The sequence below is a fragment of the Penicillium canescens genome (assembly GCF_028828765.1).
Source record: "Penicillium canescens strain IBT 15451 chromosome Unknown utg000008l_segment0_segment0, whole genome shotgun sequence".
Classification (NCBI taxonomy): Eukaryota; Fungi; Ascomycota; class Eurotiomycetes; order Eurotiales; family Aspergillaceae; genus Penicillium; species Penicillium canescens.
In genome coordinates, this window is record NW_026703970.1 from 2,353,339 (window position 1) to 2,378,001 (window position 24,663).

Genomic DNA, 24,663 nt, shown 5'->3' on the forward strand with positions numbered 1-24,663 from the left:
CTTCTTCCTTCTGTTTGTATTCCCAACGCCAAATTTCCAGCAGAAAGACAGCCATTTGTATCTGCATCAAGGGACCCTCAAAGAGGTATACATAGAGCCATGAGGCCATTCTTGGTACCATGACGATTTTCCGCCGTACCTAGGTAGACTTTGTGTATATTTCATGCCCACGTACTATCAGCTCAGAAAGACATGAGTAACCTTGCAAGGCCCGTTCGCATATAATGTCTTATTTTTATTTATTTATTGTTTTAACTTCACGTTGAAGGGAAGAGAGGGTCCCTAAAGGTTCTGCTTGCAGGGTATACCAGCTCAACCCCCTGTTTCCCTGGAAATATTCTCGAGACACCTGAGAACACTCAGGGGCTCGCTGATTCTCACAACGTCTCCTGCGAAAATTCATCTATTCTTCGCATCTGGGCCCTCTCCTCAAATTAAGTAGGCTCTGCGGAATACTTTTTCAATATCCCTAGTATCCTAGGCACCTATCCTTCGAGTTGTAGCCACTTCAAAATGACCTCGAACGGACCACATGAGAGACGATCAGTCTATGAAATGGGGTACTCATTTTTACCTCTTTTGCCCCTGTGTAGGGTGAATATTGTCACATGATATGGGTTTCCTGCCCAGGTCCACGGAAATGGGGGTGTTACTAATACAGACGCCACCACCCGTGAACTTGTGCATGTTCCGGTGGACTTAAGCGCGCTCCCTTCGTGAAACCAAGCAAACCATTAGCCAGTGCCACTAGTGAGCATTGCCATACGGAGATACATTTTAATACAGAGCTCAGGAATTTCCCGCGGGATGCAGGAACCAGCATCCCTAGGTGCCACGCAGGCGCAACCCAAGCATTTGGGGACCCGCCGACATGCCTGCGATCGATGCCGTAGACAGAAGTTGAAGGTAGCAAAATTCTTAAACATTGCAGGCATTAACCCTCTAACAAGTTTACATCCAGTGTGATATCACTAAGCCGTGCTCACTGTGCGTGCGCTCTGGCTTTGATTGCTTGACAACATCAGCACCATTACGGTAGGTAGGGTTTCTCTGGTTGTGAGACGTTGCAGGGGGCTGAGATTTTAATTTGTCTATCTGGTTTAGGAAGTCAAAACAATCACAGAAAATGATGGCCGAAAGGCGCCGCAGTACCAACCAACCACGGTCTCACCCTCCTGCCCCATCGACGACAAGTCCTCCCCTTTCTGAGCGACCCGAGCGACCCGTCAATAGCCCCCAGGCTTCTCACAGCGCGGGCAGTTGCCGAGATGGCAATACTGAATTTCTTCCCCGGCCGCATAGGTATGCGCAAGTATCAGCAGTCGAGCTCACAGATGAGGTAACCTACAACATCATCCAAAAGGCTTATTACGAACGTGAAGTTGAGCCGATCAATAGATTTTTCGAATGCATAATACGGCGTCTATGGTGTCACCGACCGAAACCAGCAATACCTCCGCTCTCCCTGGGGGTGGATCTCGCCCTGCTCGAGATCTCGATGATCAAGTAAGTGAGAGAGGCGCTCCTCTTACTTCCCACTTCAACGGGCTGGTCATTCCTTCCCGACAAATATGTGATTTCTTTCTGCAATCATATTGGAAATCAGTGCACTGGTTCATGATGATTTTTCATCGATCTTCTTTGGAAAAACAATATGAGGATATCATAGGCAAACAAGAAGTCACACCTCAACAAAATGGTATGGCAGTGCTGCTTTTGATGGTACTAGCCCTGGGTGCAAGGTATACTTCGGAGGAACAGGGATCACAGATTGGCCTCACTGAACAAGAAAGATTCTTGTTGCAAAACAATATGATGACTCAGGTTCGAGCGCACTTTTTCGAGATTCTGGACGCAGGAGGGTTAGAGTGTGTTCAATGTTGCATCTTGTTGAGCACATTTGACCTTTACAATGGCAAACCCAATTTGGCGCTGCCAGTTCTTGGCGCAGGAATCGGTAGCGCGCAAGCGCAAGGCTTACACAAAGAGTCCCTTTGGGGCCCTGCCCCGGAGGCTGTTCTCGAAGATCGCAAACGAACTTGGTGGGCGTTATATGTGCTCGACAGGTCTGTATCTCCTTGGCCCATTGAAAGGGTATTCTCTAATTGAAAACAATGCTTACGATATACCAGGTTCGCCTCAATAACTTATGGACGTCCGTCATCTATAGTTGATGCTCATTGCTCGGTTAGCATGCCACGAGATATGGAGGATACGCAGGTCGTTCATCCATTACTGAACTCATTAGAGTACTCGGAAACAAATCACCCAGCACGCGTGACATTGGGCACATATCAACGCTACAAATTTGAGCTGTACACCATTGCCTCTCCGATAATTGGCAGCATATATAACCTCGATTCCCCAAAATCAGGTGATGTGAGGCACCAAGCTGCAGTTATCAACACCAAGCTGGTAGATTGGTTTGAAAGGCTCCCGGCGGAGCTGAGGCTGAAAAACAATTCTAAAATGCACATTGACAACTTGTCGAGCACCGAGCTTGAAGTGTACCGACATTTCGAGTTACAGGCATTAGTACTCCAGTTGGCGTATGACAATATTCAAATCGTCCTGCATCGCCCTTTCCTACGGTATACTGGTCAGTTGATTATGGGGCCCAACCCTCACAGCACCGAGAATCGACCGACTAGTTTTGATCAATGCAAACATTGTGCTCGCCGCACGTGCAGCATCTTGCCACGATATGCACCAGTTCTCCTTGCCGCCAAAAATACCCACGCAGTAGCATACATTGCAATGCAAAATTTCACTGCTGGGGTAACTCTTGGTATGGTGGCATTGTCAGATCCAGGTTCTGCACAATCGCAAGATGCAAAGAAAGGGGTTGCAAATTCCATTTCACTACAGAAAAATCTTGCTGCGTCATCTATCGTTCCATCACAGACAGTAAAAGTGCTTGAGGGACTTCTCCATCTTATTTTTCAGCGAGAAATGCAAGTATTGCTAGACGGCCCGCCTTTTGATATGACCGCTGTGTATAGCCCCAACCCCGAAAGGGACTTGGCAGCCAGCATCGCACAAGAGGGTCATGTCCCTGATATGGTCGGTCGCCCGGAGGATGAGAGATTTGACTCAGTGCAGTTGTCCCGCGGCCGAGATAATACAGATTATCCTCCAGAACATCTAAATGCTGGAGGTAGACTCCAAGTCGCGTCTGAAATCGAGACAACAACAGGGCCGGGCATTGGTGCCTACGCGGATTCCGTGTTGCCTCTCTATGCTGGTGTCGATCAAGCGCTTGATTCGGTACAACAGGGTACGTTATATCCTCCCGTTCACTTCCTTGGCAATTTTAGGCATTGCAAACACCAGACGCTGACTTGAATAACTGTTCTTGATCTCAGTTCTTTGGGAGTGTTCGGATCCTATGACGAATTTAGGCAACGGTAGACCGGCAGATGACGAAGGCTGGGGAGACCAGGGACCTTCAGCTGGAAACCTACAGCGTTCCAATGATGAGGTGCCTTTCAGCTCGCAGATTCCGTCACTGGAACCTGTTCCCGAGGGTTTAAACGTCTTGAATTTATCACTTCCTGGCCAGAGCTGGGTGTGGAATTGGACCAATATGCCCTGACATGACTTGTACACCTAAGCCTTGTGCTTACCATTATTTAATAAAAATCGAGCTACGACAAAGATCGGATATACAGGACGGTTTGAAAACTTCACTTCGATCCGAGCCCCTTCATTTGTGATAACGTGACATGAGACAAGTTGCAGGACTCATTTAACGAATGAACTGATCGACATAATCTGAACCAAGTCCCACCTTTTCATAATGAGCCTTTGCGCTAGCCAATTTGGAGAAGACGTCTTCCACGCCAAGAGGGGTTCCCTGGGCATCGACATATATGTACGCCCCCGTCACGTGGAATAATGTAACCATCTCCTCGACACCATCTGGCACTTCGAGGGTGTGGATGTCGCCGGGGGGCTCGAAAGCGTGGCTTCCCTCCGTCGCCCACCAATCGTGTTCGAGATAATGCCATCTTCCCTTCAAAACCGTGGCGTGGACAGGACCAGAGTGGCGGTGGCGAGAAAGGATGCCCGAGCGACGCACACGGAGCAGGTTGACAAAATAACCTTGCGAGACATTGAAAAGGATAGGTCGAAACCAGACGTCTGGGGCCTGGGGCACCCAAAGCCTTTCCTCAAAGTCCAGGCTTAGGATTCCAGGTACCACCAGGTCTTCTGGAACATTGGGCAGAGGCTCGCCTTGGTAAGCAACGGCCTCAGCGGCAGGTCGCTGGTTGGCAGTAGCCCCGTTCTCAGTTGAGCTGTTGGTTGTAGGCGATCCCATTTTGTAGAGTTTATTTTCTTCAAAGAGGAGATTGGATCGTAAGAGGATGATATTCTGGAAATGGAATTTGATCGCGTAGAATTCTGCTGTCCATCGAGCTTTTTATTGCTCCGCTGTATGGTCATACCGAAGCAGAAATGTGGCCGGAGGTGTGGCGAACCCGTCCGGTGGAATATCAGATCCTCGTGAGGTGACCGGAGTCCGGTGGAGTTCAGCTGGAGTTTGACATCTGGCCTCACGATTTGCTTTGTAATGACTCGGAGAAGGAGAACCGAAATTCGTAGCAAAAATGCACAATCGAAGGCAACCCTTGAACCATATTTGTTCAAAATTGAGTCAGTTGGACGAAAAGTCTAACGGCTGATGCTATATTTTTGACGAAATGTGTGGGGATTCGGCGTCCGTTTCATCCTCTAGACAGAAGGAACGAGAATGCAGGGCACTGGATCACTTTGCTTCCAAGAAATAGAGGAAATTGACCTTCTGTATCGATGGATACCCGTTTGATCACTACACTCTACATTTTTGGGATGGGCGCTCAGAACTTCGATCAACTATACATTTCAGAAATCTATCTGTAAAGCTATGTCGAAAAATGCGTATGCCTGACGGAAATTCAGTCGAAGGGCAAGAACCTGGTTCTCAATTCTACCAAGCAATCATGTTGACGGCCAGGGGAGGTTATCGTAATTCCCAGCGCAACTGACATCTTTCAACGAGTAAAATGAGGTGAGACCCAAGACTAGACACCCGATTCATGGACATGCTCCAATGCTTCCACATGTTGGACCTCGCTCGGTTTCTGCGTCTCGCCACTGGTGCTGTTATCTCCGAAACACAAGCTAGGCGGAGGGTCCCCGAAGCAAGTGCCAATCTCTTCCAGAGAGAGGCCCTTCGTTTCCGGGAAGAAAAGCGCAAGGCATACCACCATCAGCGCTGATGTGATGGTAAATACCAAGTAGTACTTCCAGCCGATGCTCGCAAAGGCCGAGGTTGCGGACTGTGTGTAGATGATGCTCGCGAGAAAGAGACCCGAAATACTAATACTGCTTCCAATAGCACGTAGGTGAGTGGGGAAGATTTCGGTGACGTATATGTAGGTTGTAGCATCGATACAAAGACTGTAAACTGCAATGTGGCAGTAAAGGAAGAAGATAGCTGCGATATTATTGCCAGAAGATTGGTTCGGCAATCCAGTTGCTATCATCTCTCCAACAAGTATACACACAATGGCGATGAATCCGTAGAGCAGCATTCGGACCCGTCCAATACGGTCAACAAAAAGGGCGAGCAAGAAGTTGCCTGGTATAGATACCGTGACCCATCCTGCGGTAAGAGCAATCGCAGTCTGGCCAGAGTAGCCCAGCCTGGTGTAAAGTGACACCCCATAATCTGCAGATGAGGATCAGTAAATCCCACGATGATGGGCATATCAGAGGCGATTTTAATATTGGCGGGTACTCACTGTTCAAGACCAAGGTACCAGTAGTCTGACCCCCGAACATAACCCCGAATCCTAAAAGGAGTCGCTTGAGATTGTGCGGCTGTCGTAGCTGCATAAGTATATTCGTATTTTGCTGGCATTCCCGTTCGACTTCGGCTTGACTGCACATTTGAGTGAACTCAGTTTGAGCCTCTTCGCCATGAATACGACGAATTACGTCAAACGCTTCGTCGGCGCGGTCATTTTGTAGCACTATTGTTCGTTAGTATAAAAGCAAACTGTGAGATGGAAGCATAGCTTGTCTCATACACCAACGTGGAGATTCAGGAAGCACGTATGTTCCAAGGGCAAGAATACCAGGGGGAATACACTGAATTCCCAATGGAAGACGCCACTGTATATTACCCTCAAGTGGGTAGCAAGCATAGCCAATCCAGCCAGCGGTAGAATAGCCGACGGAGATCATAACACCTTTTAGTAGATGAGAAAAATGCCGTAGCCCCATTGTCAAGGGGCACTTACCATGAAGTCCCACAAGAAGGCCTCTGATCTTTGGCGGGGAGACCTCACTTTGGTAGAGTGGGACAGAGCCAACAACCATTCCTACGCCCATGCCAGTTATAAATCTCATCGCCAGAAACATTCCGATGTGGACGCTTGCTGCCTGGAGCGCGCCTCCAATCACTAGGAACAGACATGACATTAGAATTGATCCGCGCCTGGAAAGCCGGTCGGCTACAGGCGTAAGCAACAAGGCTCCAAAGAAACCACCAGTCTGAAAAATGCCATTAGTTGCTCCTTGCAAGGACTCTGCCGCAGGGTTAAGCGTGGGATCAAGATCTAAATAGCGGACAAAGGCGGACTGTCCCAAGGTAGAAGCAATGATAGAGGCCGAATACCCATATGAGAAGGATCCTAGAGTCACAAATACAACAATCTAGCGTTATAGTACGTGGTCAGCCAACTAAACAAGCGGGTACTGGGAAGCAATAAGAGGATGTGCCCACCAAGAAGTTCATCCAATTGCCCTGCATATTGGTCTTTCGGTAGAAGGTAGGTAAGCTCCGTCTCAGAGCAAACCTGCGATAATTTGGAATGTCCGATTAGATGCCCCAGAAAAATTTGATATTACTTATATGATAGTCATTTGTATCTAACTTGAAAAGCCTTAAGAGCAAATTGGGTCCACCGGAGATGACGAAGGCCATTTGAAATTGACCCAAGAGTGTCACCAATATGGTTACGCCTATTGAGGGATCATTCCTGGGGAAAGCTCCACTTCCCGCACGGCGTTCACATTTAGTCAAGATGATATCCCGAATACTCTGCGTTTGGACGAACGATACTGGGCGTTGCCAGGCGCCGCAGCTCCGGTGGACAACGAGAATTGAACTATATTCAGAGCGTCCTGGCCATGTTCCATTTTAGCTATTCGAACCAATAAGCTCGCCCCTGATACAGGTCGTAAATATGAGATGATTATTATTAAAGGCAATTGGGATGCGGCTGGCTGGCTCCGATTGGGATTGACCTCTGAAAGTAGCTTCCAATAGAGCAAAAGGAGGATCAATGGATCTCATGCTGAAGACATGTTCCGTTGCAGATTCTCATACTCCCCGGGTCTTCAGCTTGCACCAGATCCCTACACCTATCAGGATTCAGATTGTTCTGTGTCTCCACAACTCCGGTCGCCTCTATGTCCGGTCCTGTCCGCGTCCGAACTCTCGGCCTTTGACCCAATTTTCCGTTTATTCTTCATTTAAAGAACCTGGCTTTTGACACCTCGGTCGTAGAGCTCTGCATAAAAAGCATCATGCAGGCGGTCCCGTTCCAACCTTCCTCCCATCAGATCAGCGAGATGCGTCTGCCGACTTTGCAGGAATTACGGGAGAGAAATCCGCCCACTGTGCATCCGGACACCGCTTGGATATGGGGTCCAGAAGATGAGGTCAGTTCCGCAAAGCCGGCTCTGAGCATCATTCAGATCTGTTTACTGAGCTTTGCTTAGGTCGGTCGCCTGAATCTTTTGACAGATCCACGAATCAAAGAAACAGCATCGAAGGAAATCACCACCGGTACGGTAGTATCGTTGAAGTGAGTTCTATGAGACCTATTATTGATAAGGGGTTCCAAGAACTGATTGCGTGATCTCGTATCCAACAGCTGGGACATCCACCTGCCAGAATTTCCCGCTTTTGGTCGACCCCCGTGCCAAACCAGATTATTGCCGAATGCCTCGAGCGATCTAGTTTTTGACGATACCCTGTCAATGAATACCCAATCCGGGAGTCAGTGGGATGGTTTCCGGCACTTCGGGCACATGACTAAAAACGTCTTTTACAACGGTCTCTTGCGTGCTGACGTTTTAGTGGGCGAGCGTTGTGGAATCCATGCAATTGCAAACCATGGTATTGTCGGCAGGGGCGTTCTTTTGGATTATTACCGCTATGCATATGAGACTGGGAAAGTCTATGACCCCTTTTCTAGCCATGCGATATCCCTCCAGGAGCTTTTGGCATGTGCCGAATTCCAAGGTACAGAGCTCCAGATAGGAGATATCCTGCTCATCCGCAGCGGCTATACAGCGAGATATTATGAGCTAAAGCACACAGACCCTCGTCGACTCAAAGAGGCTGGCTGCTTGGAGCCGCAATTTGTCGGAGTGGAGCAATCGGAGGAGATGAAAACATGGTTACACGACTCGTGAGCACTTTATTATGCCTTTTATAAACTCAGCTCCGGAAAAGACTAATATAAACCAAGCTACTTTGCGGCAGTTGCTGGTGATGCCCCGGCGTTCGAAGTCTGGCCCCCGAAGAAGGATTATCATATGCATGAATACTTATTGGCCTTATGGGGAATGATAGTTGGCGAAATGTTTGATCTTGAGGTGAGTTACAAATCCGCTCACATGTTGGTTTTACTGATTACTTTACCAGAGCCTCTCGGAGATTTGCAACAAAAGAAGAAAACATACCTTCTTCTTCACAAGTGCACCGATCAACCATAGAGGTAAATTGCAAATAAAACCCTTAATGATTGGGGGACTTAACTAACTCTTCGAATAGGCGGAGTAGCAAGTTTGGCTAACGCCCTCGCCATTCTATAAAATAGAGACAACTGCCATTCAGCAGTGACTAGGGCAGGTCACGATTTTTTCTTGACAACGACTACTGACAACGCTAAGATCAACAAAATCAACTTTTATTTCACGCCGATAGTAATTCCTAAGCGATGGCAAAGCAGAAAATGTTTTTTGATTATAGAACATAGGCTTCTGCAAAGTCTACAGTTGGTATATCAAACATTGCTATAGTACGGTGAACCTATAGAAATACATATCTTACAACTTAAATTCTAACCTACAGATTTCAGCTGAGAGTCTTCCCTATACCAAGATGTTCTTAGTGGTGTTCCTCCAATGGTCAGTCCAAATGCTACACGACCAGGTCCAGCCCGCAGAAAGTCCCCTGCGTAATTAGGCATGATGTAACGATCCAGCTGCCATGGGCGTTATATCAAGAACGGGGGAAACAAGCGTCCTGTCGTAGCAGTATCACAGCCTGATGACTTGGATGAAATCTCTCCCACGGAGCAACACCGGTGCTAATCTGCTAATCCTCATTTATGGGATCCGGCATGCTTTCAACTAGGAGTAATTCCCCTGAGACCACGAACATGTTCACGCTCTAAACCCTCTCCTATAGGACTGGCGCGGTCGCGCAGCACCACCTCATCGGCCCTGGCAAGGGGTAACAGAAGCCAAAAGGTTTTCCAAAATGTTCTTGATATAAAGCCTCCGTCTAATTGCCGAGATCTCTGGAGTTCTTGGAAAGAAGACTGAGCAAGGGTCATCCGCCGGCGAAACCCAAGCTGCCCTGACCGTGTTCCAGGCTGTTTTCCAACATACCAAACCAGTCGTAGATCAGACAGACTACTGGGCCAAACAAGGCGATCCCCACTCCATCTCAGTCATTCATCCCTCTGTGGATAATCAGTTGGGACAGAAAGGAAGCCCCTCAAACTCCAAACTACAGTGCTAAACAGGATTGAGTAATGGGAACGAGCAGGAAAATTCACCGGTGCGCGTCATGTCGGCATGGCAAACGACAGCTTCGACAGAGGCTAGATCTAACTCACCCTCCAAGCCATGAAGCTGGGCATATCTGAAATCATGAAAGGTGAACTGTGTCTCGTAAGTCCCTTCGTGATAAGGTTGTCAAAAGTTATCAGCACGCTTTAGGACATACGCGTCTGATGCTTCGCAGAACCGTAGGGGGCTTCCCAGCTCCCCATGTTCCAAGTCTTCAGCATGGCAAAGAGTGGTTTTGTGGCCACGTGGACCTTTGATTCCCCGAGACGCAGGTGTTCAACCAGATTCTGCCCAAAGTCAACCAAGATCCTGCCACTAGGGCTGCTAATTTTCATTTTAGATTTGATCATCTCTGTGCGCCGCACGGGTTCACCATAGCCGACAACAAGCTGGGTGGATTCAGGTAAGGGAGACAGCCGAAGGACGCTCTCCCACTCCATTCTGGGTTGCCCTTTGGATATGGATTACCAGAATGGGACCTCCGGCGTCGCGTTGTACCTCTCTCATCATAGATCCCAGCAAATGTGATGTGGCCTTTGATTACTTCCCAGGAGCCATCAGTGGCCACGGCAACTGCCACTTCACCATCGTTGTGAGCCACCTCTGGCTGAGCGGGGACGGCAGTGTGCTGGCCCCAGATGTTTCGAAGAAGTGCACCTCTGAGCGCGATGCGACCAGCCTCCAGCGAGGCCAAGCCCCAAAATAGTTGTCTTCCTTGATCAGAAGCCCAGAGACATAGTAGACTTGGTACTGTAGTCGGCCATCATAAGCCGTCCAACGGGCACAAGGAAATAATCACCCGCACGCTTTCCATTACCCTCGGCTTCGTATATCCCAGACGTGGATCTGTACCGAGACCCGCACCCGTACTCGCAGCGGGGATTCGAAGGGCCATAACACGAGAGTGGATTGCGGCGACGGACAACGAGTAGAGTGTTGGGGCATGATAGTGTTCGAAGCGATCATCAATGACGAAAGGTTATCTTGAGTGATTCAAGTCAAACGAAAGCAATACATTAGCTGCCATTTAGAGTGCATAAAATTAAAGCATCGGAAATAGATGTCTCGGCGGACAATTGTCCGGCTGGCAGATTGTCCTCTTGAGGCTATCCGGACGAGCTGTCGCCGGCGAAATCCCCACTTTTCCGGTGGATCATAGTACTAGTAGTGTAATTGAAATCTGGAGTTTCTGAGCTTCTTTTTCTTCCCCGTGGGGAAGTCTAGATCGTGCCCCGAAGCTATATACAGGGCAAGCCCTTCCCTTTCTCTCCTGGTCTTGTTTCTCCCCCTCCAACCTTCTTCGATCGTACATGAAGTGTAACACTAAGTGTTCGCCATGGAAACCAAGACCCCCCACGCGAAAGAGGACGACCAGGTCGCTCACATAGAATCAATCTCTGCTGGGCCGATGGGCCGTAAAAACTCCATCCAGGATGCAACCCGCGGCTAGGGGTTGACAGGATACGAGACGCTGGCCCCATGGGAGACGATGAAATTCAAACTCTGCACAGCCTACGTCTTTGTTGCAGCTTTTGCTGCCGCAACGGACGGGTATCAGACTGGGTTTGTACCTCGACATAAAGTCGAACGATTTTGTCACTGACTCCTGCTTCCTCAGACTCAACGCCGGTATCCTCGTCAACCCGGGCTTTGTGAAACAGTTTGCCACTGAAAAAACCTCGAAAGGAAAAGACGCCCTCGCTGCTGATATCATGGCTGGCTGGGGGACCATCCTGCCGGTTGGTCAATTCATCGCCAACGTCTCGCTTCCCTTCCTGTCGGCTCGCTGCGGGCGCAGGGCAGCGTTCGCGAGCTCCTGGGCTCTGTTGCCCGCCAGTGTTTGTGCAGAGTCCTTGTCTCAGAGAGGGAGCATTTGCTGGTCGCCAAGATGCTTGCTGGTATTGGTCTTGGATGTCTGCAATGCACCCTGCCAATGCACATTGCTGAAGTCGCGCGGACCCGCATTCGCGGCATTGTGCTGATGACCTATAACCTGTGGTGAACCGTCGGCACTTTCTTTGCCTATCTAGCTATGGACCGGCTGTCCAAAAGTCACGTCAATAACTGGCTGATCCCAGTGTACATGCAATGGGCGCAGATTGGGCTCATGGCTATTATTTTTTTTTTTTTTTTTTTTTTCCTGCCCGAGTCCCCAGTCTAGGCTGTAGCGAGCGGACACCCCGAGCGAACCAAAAAAGCCCTGGCCAGACTCTACAAGGGGTTGAATGATTATGACACTGGCCAGTCTTCTTGTAGGTATTCTGGGTGTTGTTCCCAGGGTCAAGGCGATTAATTACATATTTGTTCTGTTCGATGTGATCTGGAGTAAGAGCCCTCCATCTCCTTCGCCTTCTTCTTTCGAGCCTTCCTCACGCATTCCATAGATATCAATTTGACCGTGACTGGAGCCACTGGGTGGGGTTCATTGGCGAAGTTTCGTCCCAGCGGCTAAGACACTACACCTCGGGCGCGGCGGGCTCAATTGACTGCATCATCAACATCGCCATGAACCAGCTGGTCCCGCACATGGTAAATGAGACTTCATGAGATTGGGGCCTGAAGGCCGGTTTTTTTTTACGGGGGACTTAGACTTTCAGTTGTTGTCGGCATCTGGCTTCTGATCCCTGAGAGGGCCGGGTAAGTGAATAAGAGTGACTATAGCAGGATGTGAAATTTTGTGGACTAACAAGAAAGGCTAGTCGGTCTGCCGCTAAGCTGGAGGAGCTCTTCGAGCGCAAGATCAAGCCGTGGTGGTTTCATAAGACGGAAACTGCTACCCAGCGTATGGTGGATCTCACCGCCACCAGGGTTAGCTTCATACTGTGGTACCTTTACTGATAGTAAGCGGGGATCAATGGTCCCGCCAATAATCCCCGCCCGTAGTCAGCGCCGTAGTCAGCGCAGGTGTTCCTCACGCACAGTTTCCTCGAGCACCAACAGCCGCTTCAGAAAACTGACTGTGGTAGTATGGTCAATAATAATAAGCTAATTAATTGATTCGTTTCCTTTTGAGCGTAGCGGAGCAACTACGGTGTTAACTGAATATTATTAGCGAAACGGCACTCTCTACCTAATTCACGCGAAGTTCCTAATACCCATGTCTACGGTAGAAATCATTTTAGCCTGCTCACCTAAATAACAAAGATGTCCAGGATAAACCTGTGCCGTCCACTTTTCTTCCATATTTCACAGACATCCATTACGAGCCTTCTTCTCGTATCTTACCTTTTGGTTGATGTCAGTTGTCAGTTGTGCCCGTGAAACTTCAATGATACGGGGCCAGTCGCGAGAAGCCACCTCCTGGCAGGTGGGGAAAAAGGTGTTGCGGCATCGGACTGTCGCTGAAAAACCCACATCACTCCTCGCTGCAATGAATCCCTCCATGACGAACACGTGATCCTACTAACTGGCTGGCAATCCAATCAATCGATCCAGGGATGGATTTCAATTTAGTTTACATAAGTAACGTTATCAAGCCCTGGAGAAGCTGTCTGGTGAGCCTTGAGTGAACCATGAGGACCGAGATCACTGGGATCATGGACGGTTCTAAGTAGCAAGAAGTAGCCGCTAGTGGTCCGATAGTTTGAGGCAGTGTGAAGCCCTTAGCAAGTTAGTTGTAAGTTTAGAATACGATGTAGATCATAGAATTCAGCTGAGGAATTCTGAGGTTAAATTGAACGATCTATCATCTGGCAAACTTCCTTTTATCAGGCCGCTCTGAAGCGCCCAACCGGCTGACTGCACCTCCGCTGGCATTAACTTCGCACATTGGCAGTTTGCCAACACACCACTGAGACTTTCATAGACTCCACCCCTCGTTTTTACACCTCTTCCGGGCGTAAGCGGCACATGCATATTATAGATAAACACCTGAGCCCCACAGCCCCCACCCCTGGTCACACGCCGTACAGGTTGATGTCCAGTTCCCATCATCCAGAATTTTCTTATCCGGACCGAAGACAGACAAAGAATCCTTCATCATCCCAAGGTGACGGTCAAAGATCTGCTATGGACTCTCCAGAGGCAAAGTTAGCTTCTTGGGTCGACCTTTCTACTACCTCAAATCAAGGCCTCAGGGTCTTGAAAGGTTCATATTCGCTTAATCCAAATGATTCGGGAAATGTCATGCGCATATCACAGAACAGAATCCAATTCAATCAAATTGAGGACTGCCTCCTCAGTACTCAGGTTGACAATATAGGCGAAAATGTTGATAATCCAAGTCTATGGCACTTCAAAGCGATATCTCTCCCCGAATCCGACCCGGCAGACTCGTACTGTCCATTCCTAAGCAGATCTTCCAGAGGATCCAAGAGTCATGGAATCTTCACTCGCGCACGATCGAGATCTTCTTGTCCAACAATGGAGTCCTGACCACATTCCACTCCTCCAGAAGAACCTCCCTTGTCATGAAAGTAGCCAATTCGCGCAGAACAGGCTTCGACTGCGTATCCGTGACCTGCGAGCCATCTCGTCGCACTACCTACGTCCTATACCACCACCTCTTCGATGAAGATGCCGTCTTCACCACCCTGCTCTCGACGCCAGAACGATGCATCGACTCCCATTTTTTCATAGCTGCCCTCTATAGGTCGCACCATCAACAAATCGAGGTTTACCGTAGCACCATTGATGATACAATCCTGGGGATCGAGCGACAAACGGGCTTTGGAAACCCCGGGAGGCTGGATCGAGGGCGTCGTCCCAGCATGGACGAGTATCCCGCCCTTGATGATCCAAAAAGAACGATTCAACAGCTGGGATACTGCCAAACGGACCTTGCAATCATTGGACACGTTGGGCGATGCTGCTTAGATTGCGGAGAATGGCTTGTCCAGGCCATTGACGGGAGGCTTCTGGATGAGCAACCTTCACATGACAAAGGGAAACAGAGCAGTAGTTCCAGTCCCCAGAATCAGGATACACAGTTCTCGGAGCGTCTAAAGGCTATACGGCTGGTGGTTCGCCAAGACGTCGAATATATGCGGAGACGGACTGTAATGCTGCTGTCGCAGGTCCAGCAAATGAGTGATAGGACTCAGAGTCAGACCAGCTATGTGAGTCATCCTTGTGAATCTCAACATATCAAGCACAGTTATAACGGCTAATACCTTGAGCTCTTTAGATGCTGAGTGTTATCACACAAAGCGATGCCGAATACACAGCCGCAATAGCGATCGACGGAAAGCGCGACAGCATCGCCATGAGAACAATCTCCATTCTCGGTATTGTTTACCTGCCGGCTACGTTTGTGGCTACGTTGTTCAGCATAAACATGTTTACTTGGGGCGGTACTAGTGGCGAAGAAGCGTCTTCTCTGTCGGCATCACCAAGTATCTGGATATATTGGGCAGTAGCGGTTCCATTGACAGTTATAACCATCCTCGTGTGGGTTCTTTGGTCTAAGAGAGAAAACCAAAAGAGCAACAAGCGACTGATGGTTTCTCACATGAAGGCTCCTGAAGCCGAGAGCACGGCTACTATGACACATATCGTGGACATTGTTCCTAGTGAGAAGATGGTATAAAGAACGACGGACACGTCAAGAATTTTTGTTGACAAGGAGTTTGATATCCCAGGAAAATTATTTTCTCTCCTTTTTTCTATAAGTGCATGCTGTGCGAGTATGACCAGAGACAGGTACTTGATGGCAATGATGACCACAGGTACGGAGTAAACCCTTGACGAAATCCCCGTAACCCCAGCCTCACCAACAACCGAATCGCCGTCTCTCTTTCCGCCAATTGCGTCGATTGTAAAATTGTCGGGTCTTTTTTATCACACGAGGAGGCTCTTCGCTTGTAGATAGGGATGGGCAGAAGCAATAATAGCACAAGGCCATCAAATCGAGCAGATTAAACACGGGACTCCCAAACTTTCGGGATCAGTGCAGCAATCCTTCAACGTTCACAAAGCTCAGCCTCACGGACAAAACATCACGCTGCTCCCGCAGAAAAGAGTCACCCCACTCGCCGATCACAGTACCACCTCTGCCAAGCGTCTCATATTGTTACGATAACTCACTAACCAATATGACAAGTAAATGGACCTTCGCGTAGATTAGTCAGCCGTGGACGCTTTGCTGCTAAAATCATATGGCTGCAGCAACTAGATTGCTTGGAAGCCAGCTACCTCAGCCTTATGCAGGTGATATCTGAATATTGCTGGTCGCTGGTCGCGATGGAACTGCGTTTGTCACACGTGTAAAGCAGTTTTGTGTAAATTATACAGGACGAGGTCCCACCTGAAAAGAACAAAGTGAGAGAAAGGGTTTTAGTCACCACGGATATACGTGCGCACGAGACTGCAAAAAGAGGTGGCTTCACTGTTTCGCCACGCACGTCGCTCATTCGCTTATCCTCCCACTGATACCTGCATTATTGTCGCCTTTTCGGATTAGATGGTCCTAGCTTTAGGGTTCTAGGACTTTGTCCGCATACTTATGCACGTTAGGCAGGTATGATTGCTTCGTCTTTTGCACTTTATTCCTACATACTATTACAACACTGAGGTGATTATTACCACCACGAGTTCTAATCAGTATGCTGTCTCCTAGATTTCCTCCTTTTTCGCTTTTATGTCCTTGTTCTGAAATGTTATCTATCGGCCTTGCTATAAGTGTGGGCGCCAAGTTCATCTAATCTACAACCATTCAACCACCGCAGTGTAAAAAATAGTGAAATTTTTATCCTTATTAGCTTGGCCTTTGCTGTTTTCGGCCGTTTTTATTGGCTCTTTGCGCTTTAATTATAACGTTAGTGCCCCCATACGTTATCTCTAATTCGCTATTCCTCTCTCTGATTGCGCACATAGGAAGCATTAAGGCTAACATAAGCTACGAGCCGTTTTATAATATCCTTAATATCCTGATCGGAGAACCTAGGAATACCGAGCAAGTCGTTGTTATCCTTCTCCTACCTTGCCTCGTACTTAGGATTGTTGTCCGTAGCATAGATAAAGTCTAGGAGACTTTCTATTCTAATTTCTGGTATTGATAAAGTCTGCTTTTAGGGGGTTTGATGCCTTTTATCAATAACACAGCAAATATCAACCTTCCGGAAACGGTGCAATTTCGGAAGTTTATTCGTACCACTGATAGCTCTTCCAATGGGGGATGTGGAGAATGGAAATGTGAGGGGATCCGAAATTTTTCCGCTATAAAGTCTATCGATGACTCCCGCTGATGAGTTAGAGGGTCTTGGGCCGGATATGGCCCGAGATTAAGCCATGGGAAGTTAATTTTCTTAGACTGTCGGCGAGAGATCGGCGTAGAGACTAGCCGAGATTTTAGGGCGATTCGGAACACCTATTAAAAAGAAAAATACTAATTAGAAAGGCTGTTACTCGGAAACGTCTTAGATTTGTAAGAAAAGGGTAGCGAGAAAGCTTTTAATAGTGGATCTTTCGGACGAGCGTTCAGTGGCATTTTATGCAGGGTGCCCATCAAGAAGAAAGGGCAGCCAGCGTGCGAGAATGTATGGGTTGTAGGTTAGCAAATAAGTTGGAGAGCTCTTCTAAAAACTTACGCCTACCCTGGTCGCTTGAGCTCGAAAGGGATTCATGTGATTGTAAGTCACGTCCAATGACTCTTATCCTCCGTTTGCAGTAGTAGGTAACTGTTAATTGGTAATCCTTAAGCTAGACGAGGCGGATCTAGATCCACCAAAATTAAGTGTGCATCGTCAAATGAGTAGTCAAATTTCTTAACATGGGATATCTATTCCTTCCCATCGTAAGCTTCTATCCACAAGTCTATCTCAACCTCTGAAGTTTCCATCCTCTTAAGGAATTAGGAGAAATCCTGGTCTGTCGTAAGATGCGAAGCATCGGACGGTTCGCTAACCAAAGGATAAGCGATAGCTTATGTAAACATGATTGGTTCGCCGTTAGTCCTTTCTTCGCCTTTGGGGTATATCGGAGCATCGTCGTCACCCGGTATTTACTCCGAGTAAGTGGAATAGAATGGGGACTAGATCTTGATGAGCACACTGCTCGACGTGATGTGCAGTTTGGGGTGGTATTCAACCTTCTCCACGTAGGTGCATGATATCTGCGGGTTCACCAATAGGGCTTCGGTGCTGTGGGCGTATCTAAGAATTACGGCAAGCGGCCGTGGTAACAATTAGTAAGACACAAGAAGAGCAAAAATAGTATTACCGGGTGCTGTTTCCTCTACAATACGGTATTCCGTATATTTAGATATCAAGACCTGGAAATACTCTTGTACTATTTGTATCTGTGTACAAATACAGTATCCAAACGCCAAAATAAAGTATCAATTTGGCACTCATTCACCTGAGACGCTACATTCCCAAACCATGATCACTCTGGTCGTACACCATTATCCCTATCAAGGTCTGCCAGAAGGATCTTGGGACACAGCAACCTTGACAAGCTACTCGTAGTTTTATAACCTCCATCGTGCACGACACTCATTTTTTGCTCCGGGCGCATCACATACTCGGGCACTGCCTGTCCCCCCTTTTTGTTCCACATCCAGCCGGCATCGCTATCAGGCTGCTCAAAGGAATACCCGTAAAGCGACATTGGGTTGTAATTAGAGAGTTTGCTCTTCCGTATCCGGGCAATCGGATGGAAATACTCGTTCGTGGCGCCATCAATTCCCTCACCCGGGGCCCGCGGGTAGTTGCCCGGCGTGCGGTCTTGTTTACCAAGAATACGGAAGAACGCGCCTTGCAGCCCAGAGAAATTAGAAACGATAGGCCCGCAGCCCCAGCCGTTTGTGACGTTGTTTTTGGTGTTGTTCTCGGCCAGCGCCTGTTGGTGCTGCTTGATGAGTACTTCGATCGCGGCCTCTTCAAAGGTCACCATGCCGGAGAGATTGTCCACCTAGGTTGCGAATGGCATTGAGTTAACTAGGGTCGTCATTAGGAGAATAAGACGGGGTTTACCATCCACGCAAATGTGATGTTGCCGATCTCTTCATGGTCACCAGCGATACGTGGAGCTTCTGCTTGGCCACCGATGTTGCGATGAACGCCGGGAAACCAACATTGTTGTAGATCCTTGGCCGGGGCGTCAGAGGTCTTGTGCCAGAGTGTAGGAAGGAAGGTTTGTCGTTTCTCGTCAATAGCAAGGGCTTGGAAGGCATAGTCCACATCTGACAGGAAAGCACTATTAACGCCGGTATAGTAAGCTATTTGCGATGATCACTCACTTTTTGATAGGTTCGTGTTGTGAAATGCGTACTGTTTGTTTATTGCGATACCAAGTTTTGTGGCTAATCTTACCAACGGCCATTCAGGGATTCCCTAGCCATGTAAGGTCAGACTCATGGTAGGGTAGGTGTGTATCATTAATCATCCCTCATGTCACGTACCAGAGCACCAACAGAGTCCCAAACCCCAACAACTTTAATTCTAAGATCTTGTGTCAAGCGCAGCTTGTCCTTGTTCTGCTGATACCACTGTGTCTTCTTGAAGGGCTCCCCGTCCGTATTCTCACGGTAAGCCTTCCACATCTCTGCAAAGTGCGACATGTGTACTGCAGAGAGAATACCTATATCACTTACCAGGCCAGCGACTGAGCGCACCGTGAAGGCTCCGCGCGAGAAGCCGAAGAAGAACAACTCGTCCCCGGGCTCATAGTTATTGGATATGAAATCATAGATCTGGCACACTTCAATGTCCAAACCCCGGCCAATGCCGCCTATGAGGCAAGAAGCATATAAGCCACACTCGTTCAATAAGTGGTCATCGGCTTATTCGAGCTGAGTACTCACCATATATAGCTTTCTGGAACGGAAGCTCTCCAGATCCCAGGCCGGATTGATACGACACGATCTGCTTTACAATATTGCCATCGGCATCGGGGCCACTGGTCGCAATTGCTCGAGCGATCTTCGCAACATTCGAAGGCACGGACTTGTCGCCCTGGTCAGACGCTAGCCACGTCCCATCGGCGCAAAGGATTATGCGTTTGTAGCTTGCTAGCTTCGGCATTTGTTGCGTCATGATGGAGCGAATCTGGATCGAAAGGTAAGGGGGACAGGACATTGACTGTCCGCAAGCAGGCTTGTTATTCTCGGAAAGCCTTGTTCACTGTTAGCTGTCCAGCTTCTACTTAAACCTAGCGTAAACTTGCCCTAGACCCTTGTACTAAGGCGATAGTTTATTCGACGGATTCAATATTGAGGTATTTACCTGATTGATGTAAGGTTTAGACGGTCTGGGGAAATCCAACGCAATATTTACTAATTTTGAAATTGTATTATTAGGTGATTATTATGCGGTTGCACAATGAGATGAAAGCTTGTTGCCAGCTAGAGGGTTTATAACTATATATGAAAGCAAAAAGCGTTCTTAGACATCCAGTGGAATACATCGTAATGATTTCATATTTCAGATTGCGTCAGATCGATCCTTCTAGGCTCCTATGCTGCCGAAAGCAAACTGCTCGGGGAAGCGAAATATGTCACTACCCCTTAAATTATCGAAACCAGAAGGCTCCTCCGCGTTTTAGTATGTGGTACCGATGGAGTACTAGGTCTAAAATCTTAAAAAGGACAGCCTCCGCAACCGGTACCATGATAAGGCTATTGTGTTTAATTTTTCATGGCGGGAAAACATGGGTCGCAGAGAACTCAAATGATGGCCTCGGCGATTAACAAAATGCATCATAACCATCTCACACAAGTCCCAGATTGAAACCTATGGATCACGGCTTGCCAAGACTTTTCAGACGCCCCAATTATTATTCTAACCAAGTTTCTATTAACGAATTATAATGGTCCACTAGTACTACTAATACTACTAATACCATTGTGGTTATAATCTAATCATTTATAACTTATATATGACCTCTATAGTTCACCATAACTATGCGATCGGTCTATCTTAGGTATAGGGTCGGGCGAAGCGGTCTAGGGTCAATCTATAGCGCCGGAAGAAGCATCTAAGGTGTATTTTAACTATTGTAGTGGTGGAACCCGTGACAGTAGTGTATTCGTGGCCTGAGGTATCACAAATGCTTCAGGAAGCTTGCTTGCAGTCTTCTCCTTCGAGAGAGAGCATCCTAGCATCATCAATATAACTACAGTTTTTCCACCAGGTTCTTCATTCATGATATAGCTTCAAGATCAGTACTTTAGTCGCTTCCTGAGACTCCTCTCTATGCCTACGGTGGGCATGGGAGTGGTTGGTTGTCTTCTTTCTATTGATATCGACCCGTCTGCTATATCAGACTGCCATCGAGCCATCCCCATTTCACTATATAAAAAAGAAAACTCAATACTATTCTTCTACAAGCAATTTAACGTCTGCCGGCGCTAACGCTCGCCTTACAGGCTTGTAACCATTATTTGGCAGTCTAGGACTCCCCGCCTAGTCGCATACGGTTGTAGGCAAACTTAATTTTAAGGCTTGGTCGATGATCTCGTGGGGCAATGTTTCAAAGTCAATTTAGACTCCCGTGCGGCAGATGACCCAAAAAGAAATTCACAAAACGGTTACTAGAACGCCGATGTCTGTTTATATCTGATTAGTTGGTCGAACCTGCCGGAGGGGAACTTCAACTAGATAGTGGCGTAAGTCGAGAATCGGCAATTTATTGGCTTATTCGAAGCTGGCCAGCTAACATCAATGCTAATACAGCATCCAGAATTCTATTCCATTTGCCTAGTTAGCGGCCACGCCCAAGGGATTATTCCATTATTTCTCTTCTCCTGACTTATAGTTTCGGTCACCATCGAACTTAGTATAACTAGGAGAGAACTCTTGCATTGAAACAAACAATCGTCTCGGAATTGTGGGGTTAATGCATAGAAAATCCAATTTGGAGTTGGCTATAAAGCGGGGGAAGGGGCCGCTGGTATTCCTGGCGTAGAGGTGTTACATACACCCGAAGGATCAGTGTAGGGGGGCAGTGCCATATTTCCTCTTATTAGTGTAGACTAATCAATACTAAACGGATATAGGTCTAATTTTGAGAGATATTGTCCCTTAACCAGTCAACTCGGGTCAGCTTCAATATATTTGTCGGTCTCGGTGGACGGGCAATAGAAGGACCAGATCTCAACGACCAAAGTATACCTCACACACAGGCGCTCGCACATCTCGCGAGGTAAAGTCTGCCAATAGACAATAACTTAGGCCCCCTGCCCACACCTAATCTCGCCATAATCAAGTCAGCCCAGGCCAAATAAGGCCGTTATTTTACATAATCTGCTTGTTGACTTTCTTTCATTGTACCTGTTTCAGACAGAAATCGTACTAATCCTGTTCGTGATTATTAGGAAGGCCTGCGCCATCAGTTGCTCAATGTATTGATCTGCGGTAAGGTCTTGGCGGTGGGGGCCAAAAAATAGTTTCTATGTATTGGTCAAGCGGATTTCGCGAAAGACTGTTAACCATATGGCAGTTGTTCCCTGAAGACCATTTGCAGATTCACAAGTGGCGTGATTTAGATGGAAATCTGTGTAACGCAAGCTATTGGCTCAATTTGTACTTTGAGTCCGACGAAACATCGCCTTTTTTCACCTTCCCTTCTTATAGGGCCCATCTGTGCTTTAGTCAGTTGATCTCCCTTTATTTCAACCTTATTTGAGGTCTTCTGATGATTATCTGTCGTGTGCAATGCCCAGACCCAATTCCCCTTCGACAAAAAGCTTACGCATAACAGGCTTCCGTCTCCCATCCAATAAAGAATTTCTGCAACTAAGTATTAGAAAGAATCTGCAATACAATTTCATAAAAGACGACGCAAAAAATCCACTTTTGCTGGCGTAACTCCTGCTCTCTGATTTGCAAATTGTGCAGAGCCGTCGTAGGACCATCCCGCCATGAGACCACCCTAGAACTATCCGGCCTTCTGGACTTCAGAGATCTCTCATCCGATCCCCCTGGACGACAAACGCAGTTTTGGCGCGACTCTTCTCGGCAATGGCATTGATCCAAGTTGCCAGACGCACACATACCTGCTTTAAAGATTTGTTCCGCAATGACCGGCACGGCATTGTCATAGTATCGCCCGCAAGATCTTCGCCGTTGAGATACGGGAGCCACCTTTTGAAAACAACGGCACAGTTCAAACGATTGGTCTCCTCCGCCAACTGCTTAACACATGTCCGGGTGTTGATGACATCCGCACATTCGACAGCGGTCATGGGTCTGTGTTTGTTCTTTTGGAGGAGATGCTTCGCCCACTTTAGGGGCGCCACTTTTTTATCGTTATGCTTGAGTCGATGTTTGATGCCGTTGATCTTGTGTGCCATGTCTGTGTCCCAGATACTGTGAAGATTATCTTTGTGGCCGTCAAAACAGACCAGTATCTTGTTTCCTCCTTTCTCGTAATCTTCCACATGCAAGGGCATATCTAAGTCCCCAAAGAAGTGGAACAGGAACATGACAGCTTCTGTTTGGTTAAAGCTATCATCATTCACTTGAACTGTCTGCTGCCAATTAGATTCCGGTCAAAATAACCACGGGCAAGGGGAGCCGAACCATATCTTCAATGGCGGAGATGATGCAGCTTTTCGCGCTTTTGCAATCCTGTGGAAGGGATGATATATTACAGATATTTCCCAGAGGATCATCCTCCACATCTACAGTTTCACGGACACTCAACCTTCAACGATAATTCATCCAGGGAGGATTATGGCATACCCACATAATGCCAAGGCTTAGTCTCAGGGTGCTTTCGTTTGATTTCATCAGCCCATGTGGCGCGTCTGAGATGTCGAACTACTTTTCCTGAGGCAGGAGGGTATTAAGAAACTATGTGCCCTACTCAGTGAGATAGTGCTCGGCTAGATATGCAACAGTGCGATGACCGACATCTCCCCATCCAAGAGTCGGCCCGCAAAGGAGGTACCAGACGGATAATATTGCGAAGCCAGAAACCATTTTGGTTCTGATAACGATGGGGTTGCTTTTACAGGGAGCAGTGGTACACTCGTAAGAGTCGAAATATTATTCAACGTAGATGTTGAATCGTCTACTATAGCGACTGTTATTTAAATGCCTACTAGGTGAATAACGTTAATCCATGTCAAACATCCACAGCTTAGGTAATTATTTGCTATGAGGTCATGATCCTCTAAGCGATTTAGATTTTACAGATCTTATTGTAAAATCAATCTAGACTAGCAGTAGGATCCAATATAGGAAATATTGGTAAGTACTAATATTTTCAAAGTCGGAATCTTTTCGAGATATTATCGTAAAGTGATCAATTGAGGTTTTCAGACTATGCTTAAACTAATGCGTTCCGAGTTTTGAATGGTGGCAGCTTAACCCAACCAACCTTCTTCAAACTGATCGAACTCTTTCTTGTTGGTATTGTTGCAATCTATGTCGCTGAAAACAGCTTGTCTAGCAGGTCAGGCGGTTTGTTAAAAAAGAATTAACAAGAATAACTTTACGGTTCTAGCGGCGCATTCCAACCCACGGATAGATATTCTTGGCATGTAGCATGTTCACTCAATCTATAACGAGGAAGGCTGTCCCTTGGGCCATGTAACTACCCTGCAAAGATGCTCGAGGAGGAGGAGGCGTTATTGATCAAAATTATAGGCTATTTACCTTTAACAATGGGCTTTAGGATTCCTCTGTCATTTCTAAAATCTTTTTAGGGTCAACTTGGCACTAAGCCCTATTGCTATCATCCAACCATGGGGACTGAAGAGCAGCGCACATAGGTGTTTGTAGAAGTAGTTCTAGGCCTTTGAACTATACTTCGTAAATTATCCTGGCCTAATAAGTAGCGGATTGACCGTGGACTATCCCGCGGGTTCTCAAATTCCAGCTGCTCGCGGTTGAATAGCCTGGAACGAACCCTGGTCCTAGC

The 24,663-nt window shown here is 47.5% G+C and overlaps 10 protein-coding genes across 10 annotated transcripts; 5 read left to right on the top strand and 5 right to left on the bottom strand.

The window, feature by feature from the left end:
- Positions 1–807: 807 nt before the first annotated feature.
- Positions 808–3,595, top strand: N7446_011773 (Zn(II)2Cys6 transcription factor; the record flags this gene model as incomplete). The annotated part of the gene is made up of 6 exons (XM_058520515.1): positions 808–906; positions 962–1,035; positions 1,105–1,339; positions 1,399–2,066; positions 2,133–3,277; positions 3,366–3,595. The coding sequence occupies 6 exons, from the start codon at positions 808–810 to the stop codon at positions 3,593–3,595; spliced, it is 2,451 nt and encodes an 816-aa protein (XP_058368039.1).
- Positions 3,596–3,748: 153 nt separating this feature from the next.
- Positions 3,749–4,321, bottom strand: N7446_011774 (2,4'-dihydroxyacetophenone dioxygenase family protein; the record flags this gene model as incomplete). Its single annotated transcript, XM_058520516.1, has 1 exon — positions 3,749–4,321. One exon carries the CDS (start codon positions 4,319–4,321, stop codon positions 3,749–3,751), a length of 573 nt encoding a protein of 190 aa, XP_058368040.1.
- A 742-nt stretch (positions 4,322–5,063) lies between these two features.
- N7446_011775 (uncharacterized protein) lies at positions 5,064–6,799 on the bottom strand (the record flags this gene model as incomplete). The annotated part of the gene is made up of 5 exons (XM_058520517.1): positions 5,064–5,713; positions 5,787–6,017; positions 6,075–6,236; positions 6,288–6,702; positions 6,773–6,799. 5 exons carry the CDS (start codon positions 6,797–6,799, stop codon positions 5,064–5,066), a joined length of 1,485 nt encoding a protein of 494 aa, XP_058368041.1.
- Positions 6,800–7,578: 779 nt separating this feature from the next.
- N7446_011776 (putative cyclase) lies at positions 7,579–8,874 on the top strand (the record flags this gene model as incomplete). Its single annotated transcript, XM_058520518.1, has 6 exons — positions 7,579–7,713; positions 7,774–7,859; positions 7,929–8,468; positions 8,529–8,655; positions 8,705–8,777; positions 8,834–8,874. 6 exons carry the CDS (start codon positions 7,579–7,581, stop codon positions 8,872–8,874), a joined length of 1,002 nt encoding a protein of 333 aa, XP_058368042.1.
- Positions 8,875–9,804: 930 nt separating this feature from the next.
- Positions 9,805–10,298, bottom strand: N7446_011777 (uncharacterized protein; the record flags this gene model as incomplete). The annotated part of the gene is made up of 2 exons (XM_058520519.1): positions 9,805–9,968; positions 10,016–10,298. The coding sequence occupies 2 exons, from the start codon at positions 10,296–10,298 to the stop codon at positions 9,805–9,807; spliced, it is 447 nt and encodes a 148-aa protein (XP_058368043.1).
- A 32-nt stretch (positions 10,299–10,330) lies between these two features.
- Positions 10,331–10,564, top strand: N7446_011778 (uncharacterized protein; the record flags this gene model as incomplete). The annotated part of the gene is made up of 1 exon (XM_058520520.1): positions 10,331–10,564. The coding sequence occupies one exon, from the start codon at positions 10,331–10,333 to the stop codon at positions 10,562–10,564; it is 234 nt and encodes a 77-aa protein (XP_058368044.1).
- Positions 10,565–11,194: 630 nt separating this feature from the next.
- On the top strand, positions 11,195–11,860 carry N7446_011779 (MFS alpha-glucoside; the record flags this gene model as incomplete). Its single annotated transcript, XM_058520521.1, has 4 exons — positions 11,195–11,273; positions 11,319–11,421; positions 11,477–11,597; positions 11,657–11,860. 4 exons carry the CDS (start codon positions 11,195–11,197, stop codon positions 11,858–11,860), a joined length of 507 nt encoding a protein of 168 aa, XP_058368045.1.
- A 2,006-nt stretch (positions 11,861–13,866) lies between these two features.
- N7446_011780 (uncharacterized protein) lies at positions 13,867–15,385 on the top strand (the record flags this gene model as incomplete). Its single annotated transcript, XM_058520522.1, is given in 3 exon segments — positions 13,867–14,067; positions 14,082–14,915; positions 14,984–15,385. The coding sequence occupies 3 exon segments, from the start codon at positions 13,867–13,869 to the stop codon at positions 15,383–15,385; spliced, it is 1,437 nt and encodes a 478-aa protein (XP_058368046.1).
- Positions 15,386–18,180: 2,795 nt separating this feature from the next.
- N7446_011781 (T6SS phospholipase effector Tle1-like catalytic domain-containing protein) lies at positions 18,181–19,832 on the bottom strand (the record flags this gene model as incomplete). The annotated part of the gene is made up of 5 exons (XM_058520523.1): positions 18,181–18,708; positions 18,771–18,979; positions 19,037–19,130; positions 19,199–19,527; positions 19,601–19,832. 5 exons carry the CDS (start codon positions 19,830–19,832, stop codon positions 18,181–18,183), a joined length of 1,392 nt encoding a protein of 463 aa, XP_058368047.1.
- A 2,861-nt stretch (positions 19,833–22,693) lies between these two features.
- On the bottom strand, positions 22,694–23,720 carry N7446_011782 (uncharacterized protein; the record flags this gene model as incomplete). The annotated part of the gene is made up of 4 exons (XM_058520524.1): positions 22,694–23,266; positions 23,319–23,419; positions 23,481–23,545; positions 23,605–23,720. 4 exons carry the CDS (start codon positions 23,718–23,720, stop codon positions 22,694–22,696), a joined length of 855 nt encoding a protein of 284 aa, XP_058368048.1.
- Between the last annotated feature and the right edge of the window lie 943 nt (positions 23,721–24,663).